The 15927-nt window shown below is 36.0% G+C and overlaps 1 protein-coding gene across 7 annotated transcripts in view; it reads left to right on the forward strand.

The window, feature by feature from the left end:
• The window catches only part of CNKSR2 (connector enhancer of kinase suppressor of Ras 2), a 207917-nt gene that overhangs the window by 85936 nt on the left and 106054 nt on the right, over window positions 1-15927 (forward strand). For 4 of the 7 annotated variants that reach the window (XM_050332517.1, XM_050332515.1, XM_050332520.1 and 1 more), the window contains exons 7-8: window positions 6384-6443; window positions 10843-10911. The exons of 1 other annotated variant lie outside the window; for it this stretch is intronic. In XM_050332517.1, the coding sequence (XP_050188474.1) occupies window positions 6384-6443; window positions 10843-10911 (129 nt within the window). The remainder of the gene's footprint in view (window positions 1-6383; window positions 6444-10842; window positions 10912-15927) is intronic. 2 more of the 7 variants (XM_050332516.1, XM_050332518.1) reach the window with 1 other exon arrangement.

Genomic DNA, 15927 nt, shown 5'->3' on the forward strand with positions numbered 1-15927 from the left:
CTGTTTTAAAGCTTGAAAACAGTTTGATTCCCCATGCTAGATTGGTTTCTCATGCAGCTAGGCCAACAGGGATGTATTTTGTAAAGCTGACTGAAGTATGCAAAGAGTTCGGTGAACAGGGAGAAATGAGTAAGAAGTTCTTGCCATTTATACCAGTTTCTGGAAAATGGTTCAGATTGTTCTAGGATCTTGAAGTCTGAAGGGATTTAAATTACTAAGATCAACTCAACCAAGAAGTTTGTGTGGGCTTATGCACAAAACCTGTCAAATTCTGGAAAATGTTTCATAGTATCTCTGGGTTATAAAGCTATTTTATGTTATTCAAGGGCTCTGTAGCACTGCTGACAAGTAACTCATTGAATTTTATTGCAAGAACTCTGCATTCTTAATCAGGTGCTTGTAAAGGCTCTCAGTGCAGCCATCCTGTGTTTGTTCTTGAAGAGCTGACCACTGATCTTTTGTTTACTCGAGTAATCCAACACCCACTGCATGGAATAAGCCAACACTCATAACAATTCCAGCTGTATGATTTTACATCTCTAATAATATCACTTTCCATAATTTTTGAAGATAGAGTAGAAGGTGATCAGACTACTGTTAAATATTTTTTTGCCTAAAGAAAGAGCTTTTGTAACTTGTGCCCAAACTTATTCCATTTTCTTGAATCTTCTCAAAGATCTGTACTCTTGAAGTTGTCTGGATGTTTTACTTTTGGAGAATATTTTGGTTTGTGGGTTGGTTGTTGCTGGGTTTTGGTTTGATTTGGTTTTTTTGACAAATTTGGTATGCCAAAGTATTTAGAACAATTGTACTCTAAATTAATTTTCCATTCTTTTGGAAAATCACTATTAAAATATGAGAAAAATCCCAAACACTTGGATGAGTAAATATTGCCTCATCCTTTGTTTTAGTCTGCAGTTTGTTTTCCCTTCTTCCACTGGCTTTCTTTTTTATCTCTGAATCCATTTCAGAACTGTCCTTCAGGATATCAGCTTTTCATGGATTCTTCCCTCCCTCTTTTTCCCTCCCTTACTCCTGTAATTTTAACTCTTATACCACTTCACTGCATTCAACCTTTTAAAATCCTATCTTCTGTTGTAATTAGGAAATCTTCTTCCCCTTTCTCTTGCTCACCTTTTAAAGAGTTCTGGCCATTTATATCTGAAGTTTAATTTTTTTCTTTCTGTCTTTGTGGCTATTTTGGTGTGTTTTTTCCCTCTCATTTAAGTCTTTGTGTTGGTTGATGTTAACTATTAGTGACTGAAAAATGTTGAATGTTTTTTTTGTAAATAAGAATGTGTTTCATGGATCTGTTCCTGCTGGGTAGCTGATGAAAGAATCTTTCCTTCTTTGTGCCTCTGTTTTACACCCTCTGTCTGTCTGTTTAAACTGGAAACTCTTCAGGCAGGTTTCTTCTTTTCCTGTGCTCATGAACCAACTCAACAGGGTCTTGATGCTGACTGATGATTATCATGTCATTGTCATAAAAATAATTATATGTATTTTTTTCTAAAAAGGAAGATAGCAGTCATGCAGTATACAAGCCTTAGAAGAATACAATGCTATTTTGACACATATTTTTTCCCTTCATCCTTACCTGTATTCCACTATTCTGTTGCCTCTGCATTGTGCCATCTCCTGTAGATTGTGAGCTCTCCAGAGCAGGCACCAAGGAAGGTATATTTGCACCAGAAGGGTGAATATCATAACCTTTCTCTTTGTATCAGTGCCAATCTTGCTAACAGATCACCTTTGTCACATTGTTCTTGGTGCTTTATACCTTTTGGGTTGTTGGGCTTTTGTTTCTTTGGTTTTTTTAACTAACATCTTTCAATTAAGATACAGTGGATGCATATCAGTGCTGCCTCACTGAGTGCTAAGTGTGTCAGTGTGAGAATGTATGGTGGAGCTTGGAGGTGAGAATATTCTCTGCACATCACAAGCACTTGGATGAGTGGGAAGCTCGATTACTGCTGGACCTTCCAGGATTTGTGCAATGATGGAGGTGGAAAAAGAATCAACTTTCCTCTACATTTTTGACCTGCATGACAGTTCTGTGCTGGCTCTACTAAGCACTAAATAAAATGTTCTATAAAGATGGAAAGGCTTCAAGCAGAAGGAAAAAGACAAGGAGGCTGCTAACTGGGAAGATTTTTTTGTCACCTATCATAAACAGAATATCTAACATGTCTCAAATTCAATAGTTAAGAAGCAAAAGTAAATCTGGGAGAGAAAAAGGAAAGAAGAAGAGAAGGAAATTAAAAGTTTGGAAAACAATGTATTTCCCTAAACTCATGGTAAATATATGATGGAATTAAGAAAACATGTGGAGTTTTTACAACTTAAAAAAGATTGGAGCACTATCAGAATGGTTTAATCAGCACAAATAGTTCATTCTCTGTGTTTGATCTTTTCTTGTGGAAACGTAAGTATTTGTCAGAGGTAAATGTAAATTGTCAGACCAATACCTGAATGCAGAAGAAACGAGTAAATGTGTTGCAGGATTTACCATGTCATATAGATATTAAAACTAGCTACCACCTATGACTAAATAACCTGTCAAGCAACTAAACCTGTCAAGCAGAAAATGTTGTTGTGATGTGGGGAACGTCTTGTGTACTGGGTAAAACAGTGTTATGGGTCTGTTTTGGGACTGGTGTTTTGGTTTTCTTTCCCCTTTTTCCCTCCCCCCTCTAACTCTGGTCTCTTTCCCAGGTGTGGGTATGTGACTGGATGCAGTCAAGTGTTCTCCAGTGAGTGTTGCTGGGGGAAGAGATACAGCCCGCAGTGGCTGTGCAGTAAGGGTGAAAAGAGTTTTCAGGGTAGAAAGTTATTTAAAAAGCCATAAAATTGACTAATGTGGTCAGCTTTGCAATCACCAACTTGCTCCCATGTGTGATCCTCTCTTGTTTCCTTTTTTTTCCCTTTTTTTTTTTTTTTTGTGGGTTTCAAAGTTGTTTCCTCTGTATTCATAAGCAGAATTTAATTTTGTGTGTTTTTACACTACTGATGTTCTACAAAGAGCTAGCTTAGGTAATTCTTTTCCCATGAAACAAAAATATTGCTGCTTGACTGAAAACAGTGAGTGTATTTTGACAAAAAGAAGGAAGCCAAGTTTTCCTTGGGTAGTTTCTCTGCAACAGTCACTTCCTATTTTATCTTTATTTTTATTATAGTACAGAATATCAGACAACTGTAGCAAGGGTTAATCTTGAATTCAAATTTTTTCGTGTTCATATAATCACTTTAATCCCAGTCAGGTAAGGTACTGTGATGTGATTTTCAAGCTTACTAGATTTAGAAATGCAAAGATAAATTCACCAGAACATGAGAGTGATTGCTCAGAGTTCCTTTTTGCCTATTGAAGCAAACACATAAGACACGTCATGTAAAAAAATCACTCATGAAATAAAAGTTGTAGATACAGCAGGGTATGGCAGCTGATGACTCCCTTTGGAGTCATTCCCTTTCCAGGAATCCAATGTACTACTATTCCTAATATTTCTCCTGAATTTTTTTTTTTGTTTGATATAGTGGGGGAGCTGGGAAATAATTGTGAACAGGATTGTGTGAGCTGTTTGGGGTTAAAGAGGTGTAGGCATGTTTGGAGGGCTCCATTAAAATAGTGTCAGAGTGTAAAAATGTGTGTGATAAAATGGAATTAGTATCTTCTTTTCTTTCCCATCCAGCATTGCACAAAATATTTTAAAAGTATATCATGTTCTGTTTCTATTTTTATAGAAAAAAAGGCAAAACCAAAGAAAGAAAAAAAAAAAGAAAAAGTCACAAGGTCTCTTTTCTAACCCTTAACTGAATCACCAAGATAAAATGTAATGATTGCTTTGATTTAGAGTTCTACCCATAACTGATCAGGATAATCTCACATGTAATTAAGCATGGCTTACTTGTTCTTTAATCTAGACATACATTTATTCCTGATTACTAGGTTGGTTAGCTTATGGTTATTTTAGTCATATAAACTGAATTATCTTTCCTTCCATTTGATGTAAGTGATTCTGGTAAATTATTAGGGACCATGGCATTATCTTTGAATACCTAAGATGTGTATCTACCGATTTGTTTCAGTGCAAATGAAAACAGTGCACACTGATCTCCCTGTATTCTTGATTGCTAAAAGCACTGTTGATATTGTGCAGCCACAAGGAGGCAGAGAGGGGAGAACTTGTAAATCCTTTGGGTATTCTTATTTTCATTCCAAATAAAACAACTGAAGCCAGAAACATTCTCTTCTCTGTAACATATCCCATATATTGTTCACTTAAAAGGAGGGGTGGAGGAACGTGGCTGAAAAGGGACTCAGTTTTCTGTTGCAAAATGTTACCTCTCGTCATTTAAAAGCTGCTTTTTAACAAGAATTATTAATTTTTGCTCTTGCAAAATTAATGTGACATGGTACTAATGTAACATTTATTAATTTTACACATGTGGAATAAATACAATCTGAGATGGGTTTTTTTCAGCTTCTCTCTTCCCTCTTATTGTTAACGTGTGCAAAGTCTTGATCTTATCCTTTAAAGAGCATTCTGCAAAAGTTCTTTTTCCTCTTTTCTCTTTTCAAAGTCTTCTAAATTTGTGGGAAAGACTAGATTGGATGTGAATTGCACTCTACCATGATGGTACACTTGGATGATGCTATTATCCTTTGGAATAATGCTTTGCACAAAACTAAACACTGCATAGGCATTAAACGTGAGACTGTATCCTCGGCTTTCACCCTAATTTTTAAAGTTAAAAGCAGTAACTCATTAATTTCTTCAGGAATTGCTCTCTGTGGGGACTCAGTATTCCTGTCACCGTGACCAGTGTGATTTTAGCTCTTGCCATGTTGCAGGATGTATTTGCCCGGTCTCTTAGGTCTGGATCCTGAGAGGGATTTAGACCCTGATTGTTGGTGGTTTGAGGGCAGGTGTATGTGCTAAATAACAGGTACCAACATATCTCAGCCCCCTTTGTGGCTCCTTACACTTTCTGTAAGATGTGTGTATATTAGTGTTTCCCTACCTCACAGGGGTGTTGTGAGGATAAATGTATGAAAAAGCCATTCTATGTTTGAGATAATTAAGTGGAAACTGCATGATGGAGCCAATCAAAGGACAAATTACTGAAGGTACATAGAGACGCTGAAAGTTTAAGGATGATGTTAGGGGTTTCTGACTGTGTAGTAATGAGCTTGGTTTGTTACCTAGATGATCAGATTCTTGATTCGTTACCTTCTTGCTGTGGCAGCTCAACATGACAACTGGATTTGATGCCATTACCACTATGTAATTGTGCAGAACAGAACTGGAGTTCAATTCTGAGCCCCCTATTCTGAGAAACTCATAAAGGCCCTATTTGTTTTTTTTTTTTACTGAGGATATTATCCACTTTGTTAAGTGAGGTGTACTTCCTTGTTTCTGCTACCAAAATATCTGTGAGTTCTAGTCCCAAATCAGGTTAGTCCAACTTGATACATCTTTTTTGCCTCTGTACCATACTTACCCACTAGTAAGTGAACTCTGTTCCTCAGGTAGGAACAGATTTCTTTGTGGCACTGTGATTAAAAGGAGAAAAAGTCTATGGAGAGGATGTTTACCTGCTTTCTGTGAAGTGTTTGGGGGAAAGAAGAGTCCTCAGAAGTTGTTGAGTGCTCAGTGTCTGTCAATTATGTCTTCTTTTTCCTTCTCTCAGTATCATAGTGGATGCTGTTAAAATGTTTGAATTAAGGCTTGATGAAAAAGCATATTTGAGACACTGTCTTAGACTACCCATGCAGGAACTTCTGTCTGTTCATAAGCTATCCCTCCTTCTTTGTATTTTTTAAAAGAAGAGGTATAGCTAACAAAGTTGGTGTTTAAGTTTGTATCATTGAGTTTCATAGCTGAACTGTCCACTGAGATGAGTGGGGCTGTGAGAAAACCTTGCAGCCATTTTGCAGGCACATTCCGAGTGTTTGTTTACAGTTTGAAAGTTACATTTGCAGTGTTGCCTACTGGAGACTCCAGATCTTTTAAAACCCAATGTAGTTTTTAAAGCAAAATGGAAGTATTGGTCATACTAAGGCAGTTTGTAATTTTGGGGATTTTTGTAAACAGGTGTTATATTTGTAGTTGAAGGAGTGTATTGAAAAAACTGGGACGTATTTATGGACACAACTGTGGTAAAAGCTTTAGTTTTCTCTTCCTAATTAGCCAAAATAATTTGGACCGTTCCTATTGAAGTGTATCAAAAAGCACTCTCCTCATGGCATATATTAAAATCCATAAATCTAAAAGAAAGCAAAAAGAAAAGAGAGATTATTTTAGAGATATGCAAGTTTTGTTTGGATGGTGATGGTTTGTGAAACACTTTAAAAATTCTTTCCCATGATGTCTTTTTCTTAGGGTATGTACATTAAGTCAACATATGATGGTCTCCATGTAATTACTGGAACAACAGAAAATGTAAGTATTGTTAAAACTGTATGTTCAGGCCTGGAAACCTTTTTGACCTTACCTGTGGTTAATGCTTTCCCTTTGCTATAGACTACGTTTTGCTTGCAAACGTGTGCTGGTTGGCTGTTGGGGACCGATGGCATGTTGGACAGCAGGGATGCTTGTGCTTGTTTACCTCAGAATTGAAAGAGTTGTTCCCAGTTAAGGACCAGGGGAATCAGTTTTGATTTGTTCTTGCAAGACATCTAAAATGCTGCAGTTGATCAAGACAGGAAGCAACTGCCTTGGAGTTATTTTGCTCTGTGAATAAAAGATAAATGTCTGTATTATGTTTAGGTTGTTATGCTGGAGTTTGCTGCAGAATTAGACAAACAGCTTTTATATTTTCCATCTATCAATCTTTATTTTGTAATAAATGAATGCATGAAAATGGGCATCCCTTTACATTGACAAATAACTATATATTTCTGCATGAACTTCTGAGTAATACCTATGGAAAGGAACACTTATTACCAGTGTACTAATTATCACTGAAGGCATTAAAGAGCAAGTAAAACATAATAGACTACTTTTCAAAAGCCTTTGAAATACAACCTCCTTTCCTTGTACACCATATTTAGAGAACTGGCTGTCTGTTAGGAGGTGAGCAAAATGATAATTTGGGGGGAAAAGGCTTCTATTCATGATCTTCAATTAATACGGAAGAATCACTAAACAACACTGAACAGTTCCATAATGGTTTAGGCAATTCATTTCAAAGGGTTGGATGGCATTTTCTTGAAATAAAGCTGTCAGAAATGTTTGTTTTATCCTGCTAGTGTATCATCCTGTGGGAAATGCAAACTACCTATATAGTATTTACAGCTGCTGCATCTGATCTGCCGTGAGGTTCTGTTAACATCTCAATAAAATAGGAATATTGTTTTCATCCTTTCATAGGAGCTGCAATCTGATAGCCTTTTTCCTTTCTGTCTTCTGCTGCTGCTGTGGGCAGGATATTCATGGGTTATAACCAACAGATATAGATATTCTGTTGTAGAACTCATGTAAATACTACCTCTCTTAAAATAAGGAAAATGTAAATAAATTCATCCTTTAAATGAAAATTCTGGGGAATCAGGCCTACAGCTAGAGACATCATCAGTGAGATTAGCAAAACTAAACAAATCCAACAGAACCATAGTTGAGCTTAATCTAGAAAATACATGAAATAAAGAGAATGGTTTTTACGGTTGAATTTCTCTTGGATTAAAAAAGGAACAATTTCTCTCCATGACTTACTAATGGATTTAATTTCCCAGAGGCAAAGATAAAAATAAAATCTTAATGCATTCCCTCAAAACTCTTATCTTTTGTGATTCATGAATATAATTTAAAGCTATGTCAGGAAGCTTCAGTCATGATGACTTTTCTGCTGTTGTTACTGACTCTTTCACTCACTGTGACACCCTGGAGGTGCTCACAGTCGACCAAGAAACTGCACTCTGTTGTCAAGGGAAAAAGCCATTGTGTGTTAAAGCATTTGTGAAAATGAGTAGTGCTTTAGAGAAAGCAGGGTGTCTCCTGCCTTTAAGAACACAGTCGCTAGCTGCTTCCTTTAACATACACACACACACACACAGACAGACACAGAGTTTTGATTCTGATAGATGGGAGGAGAAACATCTAAGCAGCATGGCCAGAGCAAGATCATGATAGTGCACATGTGATCTGACCTGCTTATCTTGACGTGTTTGCTGCTTGCAATACAGTTTAGCTTCTAGGAAACAATAAGAATCCAAATTCTCTTACATTTGAACAAAATTTTCTGTCCCTTTTCTGTCCAATTCTTCTCTTCCAAGTGAGACACTGGCAGACTTTTTTTGTCTGAAAGGTCCTAGAAAAGCACAATGTCTCTGTATTAAACACAGCAGCACAGTAATGTTAACCTAAGATAGTAGTTTTGTAACCACAGTTCTGCTTTTTCTGTTTGCCATTCGAGATGTTTGATGTCCAGCTGCAAAGCCCATTACAGTTTGGAGCTTGCTGTTCAGCATTAGGAGTCATCTCTCCCAACCCATCAGCCCTGCAGATCAAAGCAGCTGAGCTCTGAAGCTTTAACAGTGAGAGAGCAGTGTTTCCTTACAGGTCACTGCTTCTCTCTGGTGGTCCTGTAGCATTAGAGTAAGCTGAACTTTCCAGTTCATGTCTTCTGTCTCTTTTTTTTTTTTTTTTTTTTTTGGGAGTAACAAATTTAAAGGGTGTATTGGTCCAGCAAGAGGTTTTAGGTTTCTTGTATAGTAGCCCTTTTAGACCATGTTGGAGAGATTATTTTAATTCACAAACCAAAGGTATCTTTCAAATAAGACCATTTTGCCCTTTGGTTTTCCAATAGAAAAGAGCATTTTTCTAAAGAAATAGCATGCAGTGCATCTCCAGGAGGAATGTAGCTTTGAAGGGGGTGCTCCCAGTGTCCCCATTTACTTTGCACTGGTTGGGTTTGTGTGGCACCCTTAAATCTCAAGGAAGACAGGGCTTTTAGAAGAAATAGCACTAAAGTCTCTGGGCACACAGCAAGTGTTGCTCCAGGGTGTCTAAACTGGACTTTCAGACAGTGTGGTTATACTGGGGGAATAGGACAAAGACAACATTTAGCCTAAAGGACAAAATTAAATCTATTCTGAAGAAGAAATTCTAAGCAGATTCTGAACAGCTTTTAGGTATTGGTGTGTAACCCTCAGTGACAGATACTTCCGTCTCTTGTTCCGCTCCCTGTTGAACCACATTATCAGCTAATGAAGATACAGTTATGATGTGACACACTTTGTTCCTCCTGGTGGGACTTCTTGAATGGATCTTGTGCCTAAGGATCAGTATACACATTTAAAAAAGAAATACCTTATCAATTCTTCTATGTTTTCCTTAGATAGTTACAATAAAAGATACTATTTTACAGCAAGGTCCATTCTTTACTGGAGAGGAAAAAGCGGTAAGGAGCAGGACTTGGAACCCCTTCATAAAACCACAGCCTTGGCACTTTTTATAAATTATTTTTACCTCACCTTGCAGTGTGTTTGAGGCATAATTGCAATGAGGCTTTTTAATCATAGATTTTCCAGTTTGTTCTCAGACCACATTTTAATGTCTTGGCAAAATGTCAAGACAAATAACTGTTTTGTCAAGATTTAAACTGCAAGTGCTGAAGACAGTATAAAGGAAAGTTTGTGTGATAATAAATTCTTACAGAGTTCAAAGGTAATGACACAAGATTCACTTGCATTTATATTTTAAAAGTCTTGGGTGTAACTACATCTGAGCTAAAAGAGCTGTATTACATTGGAGGATTATAAAGATTTTAGAGGTATGAATGAGTAACTGTGATTATTGAAATGCCAGGCAGAAGACAGATTATTAGAACATAATCACCAGTGTTAAAATTTTCCCCCAGTCACTCGGCCAACACCTTTAATGCTGAAGTAGTGCCAAAAAGTCAAGGCTGCTGTTTTTTATGTAAGTAAAATTACATTTTACCAGCCCAGTTTGATTTAGGTTGTTCTGTGCAGTGTCTCCTAGGACTGAGTCGTGAGTGACCCTTCTTTCAGCCTCTCGTTTCTCTTGGATATCTTCTCTTTAAACACAGTCCTTAACTTAAATCATGAATTATGTGCAGTTGTACTGGAAAGTTATGGCATAGCTATGGGACATATGTTTTGAATGGGGATATAGTACACAGGTTATTACAAACAGTCCACATTTCAGGCCTGGAGCATTTTCTCTAGATGATGTTATTAAGGGTTTTTTTGAGGCAAAACCAAAGAAGAAAACTACTTTGCTTTTTAAAAAGTGTCATCTTTGTAGGATTTTTATTATGCTTGCATTTCTTTCACCCTAACAGGGATCCAAAACCAAAGTTGCCATCAACTTCCATGATCTTCCTAGGTGATATATAATCCAATCTTCTCTGCTTGTGTACTTTTTGCAGATCAGCAATTTACTAAAGTTCTCTGCAACATATTGAAATGTTGTAGAATAAAAAGGCAATTCTAAGAAATTTGTTTATGAGGAATTGCCAGGTATTCTTGGTAGATTCAAAATTCAGCCAAAGATTAGCTTTCAAGTTTTAAGAGATGTCAGGCAGATTAAAGCATCCTTTTGTCAGAATGGAATTAAAAAGAAATCCTTAGGACTTGGTTATCATATATATTCATATCTTTCTTAACATTTGATTTTATTGTGTAGAATAGTACAGATCATTTTTCTTCAACAAGAATAAATGGATTTACTAAATATTTCTTTAATTCTTTATTTCACAGTAGAATGTCGTTATCAATCTAACCTGATTTACATAGCTTAGAAATCATACTGCTGAAAGAGAGATGATGACCGGTAAGAACTGTATTCTTGATCATCTCTTTTATTTTAAATTCAGTCACCTGCAGATCGGTGCAAGAAAATCCATGCTGGGGATGAAGTGATTCAAGTTAACCACCAAACTGTGGTATGTATAACTATGTTCTGTGTCAATTGGAGATAGAGGTGTCATGGCACATTAGCATGTGTAGAGAAGAAATGTGTAGAAAAATGTGTTTTTATAAATCATTATTTATTCTAACATCTAAATTTTCCTTTTCTCTTTTGAAACCACATAGTTCTGAAGTCTTAAACTAAGCCCCAATCGTCTGAGTATTACAGGAGGTATCAAATTAGGCTAAATAGCTGTGGCTTGGGAAATATGTTAGGGTGTTTTCTGCTTACCAATGATCTGTTAATAAACAGTTGGGTTTAGTATAATAGAAGTTTTAGGTCAAAGAGATGCAGGGAGTTGGAAATGTGCCATTGTGGGTTTCAGGTCAATAATACTTCCTGAAAACTGGAAAACTTATTACTTTCCAAACCTACTGGAATGCGTAGAATGTGGTTTTTGAAAACACAAGCATGTGAAATTCTCATAGGGATGACTTGAGTGATTAATTTAAAGACAGATTTTTAAAGTTGGGAAATTAAAGTGAAACAAATCTTTAGGATATGATAGGCAAGAAAATAATAATACCATGCACATTGCTCTTTGTGGGAAAAGATACTTGTTAGTTCCTGGTGATTTTATTTAAGATTAGTGAACTCTTAAAATGAATATACCTTTTCTGAGGTAAGGCTGGGTAAGAAAAAAGAACAGACTGTCAGTACATAAAGCAACTATTCTTTTTCCAAAGTATAAAGTTTCTTAAGTGTAGTGAAAGTCAATATATGGTATTAGTTACATGTGTTCTTGCAAACATTTTAACAGACAAAAAAATATCCTATCCTGCCATTATTAATGCAGTCGTTTGTTAGAAGTGTGTTTTGTCATTCTGCACGAGGTTCCACTTCTACCCTTAAACCATTGTACACCATGTGAGCTCCTCTGCACAAATTAGTGTAATATTTCAGTATACCCTCCAGCTAAGTTTGATATGATATATACTGTACATATGTGGACCTTAACTGATGAGAAGCTATCTTTTGAGCCATGCAATGTAATTTGATAAATTTAAGCAGGTCTGCGTGAATTTTAATACTGTTTTGGCCATATAGATTCTTCATAAGTATTGTATCCATGTATATTTTCATGTACAGTTGGTGACTGATTTCTTTGTTTTTCTACACTAAGAAAGCTTATTACATCAATTTAATTTGAAAAACATTTTTGATTTTTTAAATTTTGTCTATCAAAATATATACACATCTGAAGAAGCACATAATTGAACATCCAGTACTTATGCTAGCCAGTTTTTCCAACAATTTCTGATGGTGCTGTAGAGCAAAGTTGCCTTGTCAACTTGAAAATTTCCAGTTGGCTAGGTATTTACTATAGTTTTTGTAGCACATCTACAGTGCATTTATTTCATGGAAGGATCAGATCTTATCCCTAACACTAATACTAATGTTTTGACAAGCCTTAACATGAGCTGTCTTACGCAGTTGGATGGAATTTTTAATGTAGGATTTGGGTGTCTTGGCTTTTGCATCAGTGAAGCTAAGTATTTTCAGATGTACAGAAAAAAATAAGTATTGATTGTATTTCTAAGGAAAAGGATCATAGGGAGCTAAGACTTAGTTTAATAGGGTGAAGTGAATATGTCTAGTCACTTCTAGACTAAGTCATAGATTAAGTCACACATTTGCTTGTGCTTTTCTTTGTCCTATCAACAATAGAATTGAAATAGTTGTCATCATTGATATTGTATGCAGGTAATTTTCTGGTATTTTAGTGTTACTTTTCCCCAGGGAAAGTCAACTAGGATTTTCTTAGAAATGTGGTAGCACCACACATGGTACCTTTGCAAAGGTACACTTCATTCACTCTTCAGTTTATAGAACCCAAATATTTCATTTTTTCTATAGATACTGCAGAATTTGACAGGCGTCTAAGTCATTCCTTTTCTACTCTGGCCCCTGTCATGAGGAAATTACTGTCCAGTTCTAGGAATCTGTTTTTCTGGGAAGAGGTGTTATTCCTCACTGTGGTTCTTACTTAGGAGATAAATAATTCTGAAGATACTACATTTTGTTTTTACTGTTTATTGATTTTTTTTTTTCCCCACACTTGATATACTGCTCTCTAGTTGAAAACACAGGACATACATATCAATATCACATCATATGTAACTCATCATACTTATACCACTTGTATTGACTATAGAAATAACTGACTAAATTTTTCAAATACCTAAATCTAAAGCTATAGGGAAGTATTAATCACATATAACTGTTATTAAGGTGATGTCTTCTAAATGAAAAATCAAAGTATAAAACAAAAAAAAAAATCTGAACTTTAAATTTATTTTAGAGCTAAAACCTTTTTTTTCCTTTATTTACTTCAGTTATTTCAGTGTATTTTGTTTGTCAAATTGAAGTTAATACCTGTCTTTTGGTACTTTATATTTCAAAGAATGAATATAAATATGAGGAAGAGAAGTTCCATGAAATTATTTTAAAAATCCAACTTGTTAGATAATACTTTTTGCAAGAATCAAATTTTAATAACTATGAAAAAACTGCTTTTTCAGAAAGCCCTTTGGCTTTCAAATAAGCATCCTGACAAAGTACGAAAACAGTTAAGTGATTTATATTGATTTTCATTATACATGTCCTAATACTGGGTGTCAAATAGGTTTAAATTGTCTATTGACATCCTCTGTTTGCTTGTAGTTATGCTTAATATTTATAGTATTTTGTTTGGCAGTGAAATCAAAGAATTTCAAGTGATTACTGTGATCGTTTGCTATTTGACAGAAAACATGCATAATGGGATTATTCCACTTGTTGCTGGCATGATGTCTGGAATGTAAATATCTAATGAATTTTGACAATAAAAAAATAATTTGATTACTCTTAAAGTCAGTGAAAACCTAATGTTCAGAAAATTGTCCTTTAAATAGTGGTTTCTCAAGGTTAAATAGCTATGTGGATCTCCTGTGTCAGGTGTGCCTTACAGGACAAATCCTTGCTTAAAGAGCTCTGTAAGTGAGGGTCGTGACTCCTACCGACATGAGAAGGACATGGACCTGTAGGAGCGAGTCCAGAGGAGGCCACGAAGATGATCAGAGGGGAGCACCTCTTCTATGAGGACAGGCTAAGAGAGTTGGGCCTGTTAAACCTGGAGAAGAAAAGGCTCTAGGGAGAAATTACAGACCTTCCAGTATCAAAAAGGCTTTACAGGAAAGCTGGAGAGGGACTTTTGACAAGGGCTGTCTTGATAGGCCAGGGGGGAATGGCTTTAAACTGAAGGAGGATGGGTTTAGATTAGATGTTAGGAAGAAATTCTTTGCTGTAAGGATTGTGAGGCATCAGAACAGATTGTCCAGAGAAGCTGTGGATGCTCCATTCCTGGCAAGTGTTCAAGGACGGGTTAAATGGAGCTTTGAGCAAACTGGTCTAGTGGTCGGGTGTCCCTGCCCGTGGCAGAGGGATTGACATTAGATGCACTTTAAGGCCCCTCTCAACCTAAACCATACTATGATTCTGTGACTCCTCCATTAAAATTTAAAGGATTTAGGCAGTCTTCTATTAAACTTCCCTGAAAATCCTATCCTTAATCTTCTCTAAAAGCCCATCTAAAATATTTCAATGTGAACAAAGAAGCAAAACCACCCACCTCATTCAGGTGTTTCAGAATTTGGACTGTAGTGCAGTACTTGTGTTTCTACCCATATATAATTCAAGAGTATATTTTGCCTCAAGATAGTAATTCTTTTAACCAACTGAAAGTACAGGAAACTGTATTATTGTTTATATGAATTATTACTGTCCACAGGAGCCTTTCTGGTTATATCAGTGATAAACCAGTAGAGAAAATACTCCAAGCAGAAAACAGGGAGGGAGAGACTCAGAATGCTGTAGGATTCTTGATTAACAGACTGTTTTTGTGTAATAGTTTTCTTTATTTTGGAGGCATATTTGGCACATTACAGATACTTTCAATAAATATGGATTGAATACAAGTCTGATATGACAACTGATAGACTTGTGGATTCCCAAAACTTGTGTTTGTTGGCTAAAACTCTTCAGAACTTATGCCCATATCAGTGATGGAAAAAATAGTTGAATATGGTCAGTTACTGATCTGTTACATTTGGAAGCTGGTTTGTTTAATGTATTTAACATCTATAAGTTGCTATTGAAATTGGATTTTTTGAAATACTGTAGTAGATAACACCTTGCTTTTATACAGCACGTTTCTTACTGTGGAAGCTCCAGTGCGCCAAGCCAAGTCCAGAGAATTAAGTTGCAGGAACTCTTTTTGTATTTACACTACAAAAACTTTTTGCTAAAATGCCTCTGAAACATGACAGATATATTTACAAGATCATACCTTGCTTTACTGGAAGGGTATACACTTAAAGAAGGGTATGATACATCTTTAGATACTTATCCTAACCTAATCCTTGCTTAGAAAAATTAAGGAACAGATTTTTAAGATTTGCTGTACAATTGGTGAGGAGAGTTCGAGTTCCACAGAATATCTTAGGGTTTGTTGGGACTTGGTAAATTCCAGCTCATAGGAAATACTGAACTTGGGGTGCATATGAATCTCTGGAGTGTATGCATTGAAAATGGAGTTTGCAGTAGATATCTTCTTATTCTGGGGGTGGAGGGGGAAGCCAAACCAAAACACCTATAAGCAAAAAAGTGATGTTGCAAATATTTCAGTTTATCAGTTTTTTTATTTTCTGCACTGTTTAGCAGACTTGTTCAGATGCAGCTAGGTTTTTGTGAACACAGATATTTCATTTAAGGCCTTATTAATTTGACTTTGAGGGAGAAGGTATTTCTAAAGTGACTCAGTGGGAAAATGGGCTGGAATAGTGTAAGGGAGGGGACAGCAGTGTCAGTCCAAGCTTTTGACATTAGATGTTTGATGTCTTATACAATTTCCACTAGCAACATCTTTTATTTAAAACAGTATTTTTATTTTCTTATGATGCTTGACTTGAACAACAAAACAGTGCAGTAAAATCATAAAAGTTTAAAAGAA

This window comes from Myiozetetes cayanensis, unplaced genomic scaffold (genome assembly GCF_022539395.1).
Source record: "Myiozetetes cayanensis isolate MyiCay16 unplaced genomic scaffold, myiCay2020 scf5-8, whole genome shotgun sequence".
NCBI lineage: Eukaryota > Metazoa > Chordata > Aves > Passeriformes > Tyrannidae > Myiozetetes > Myiozetetes cayanensis.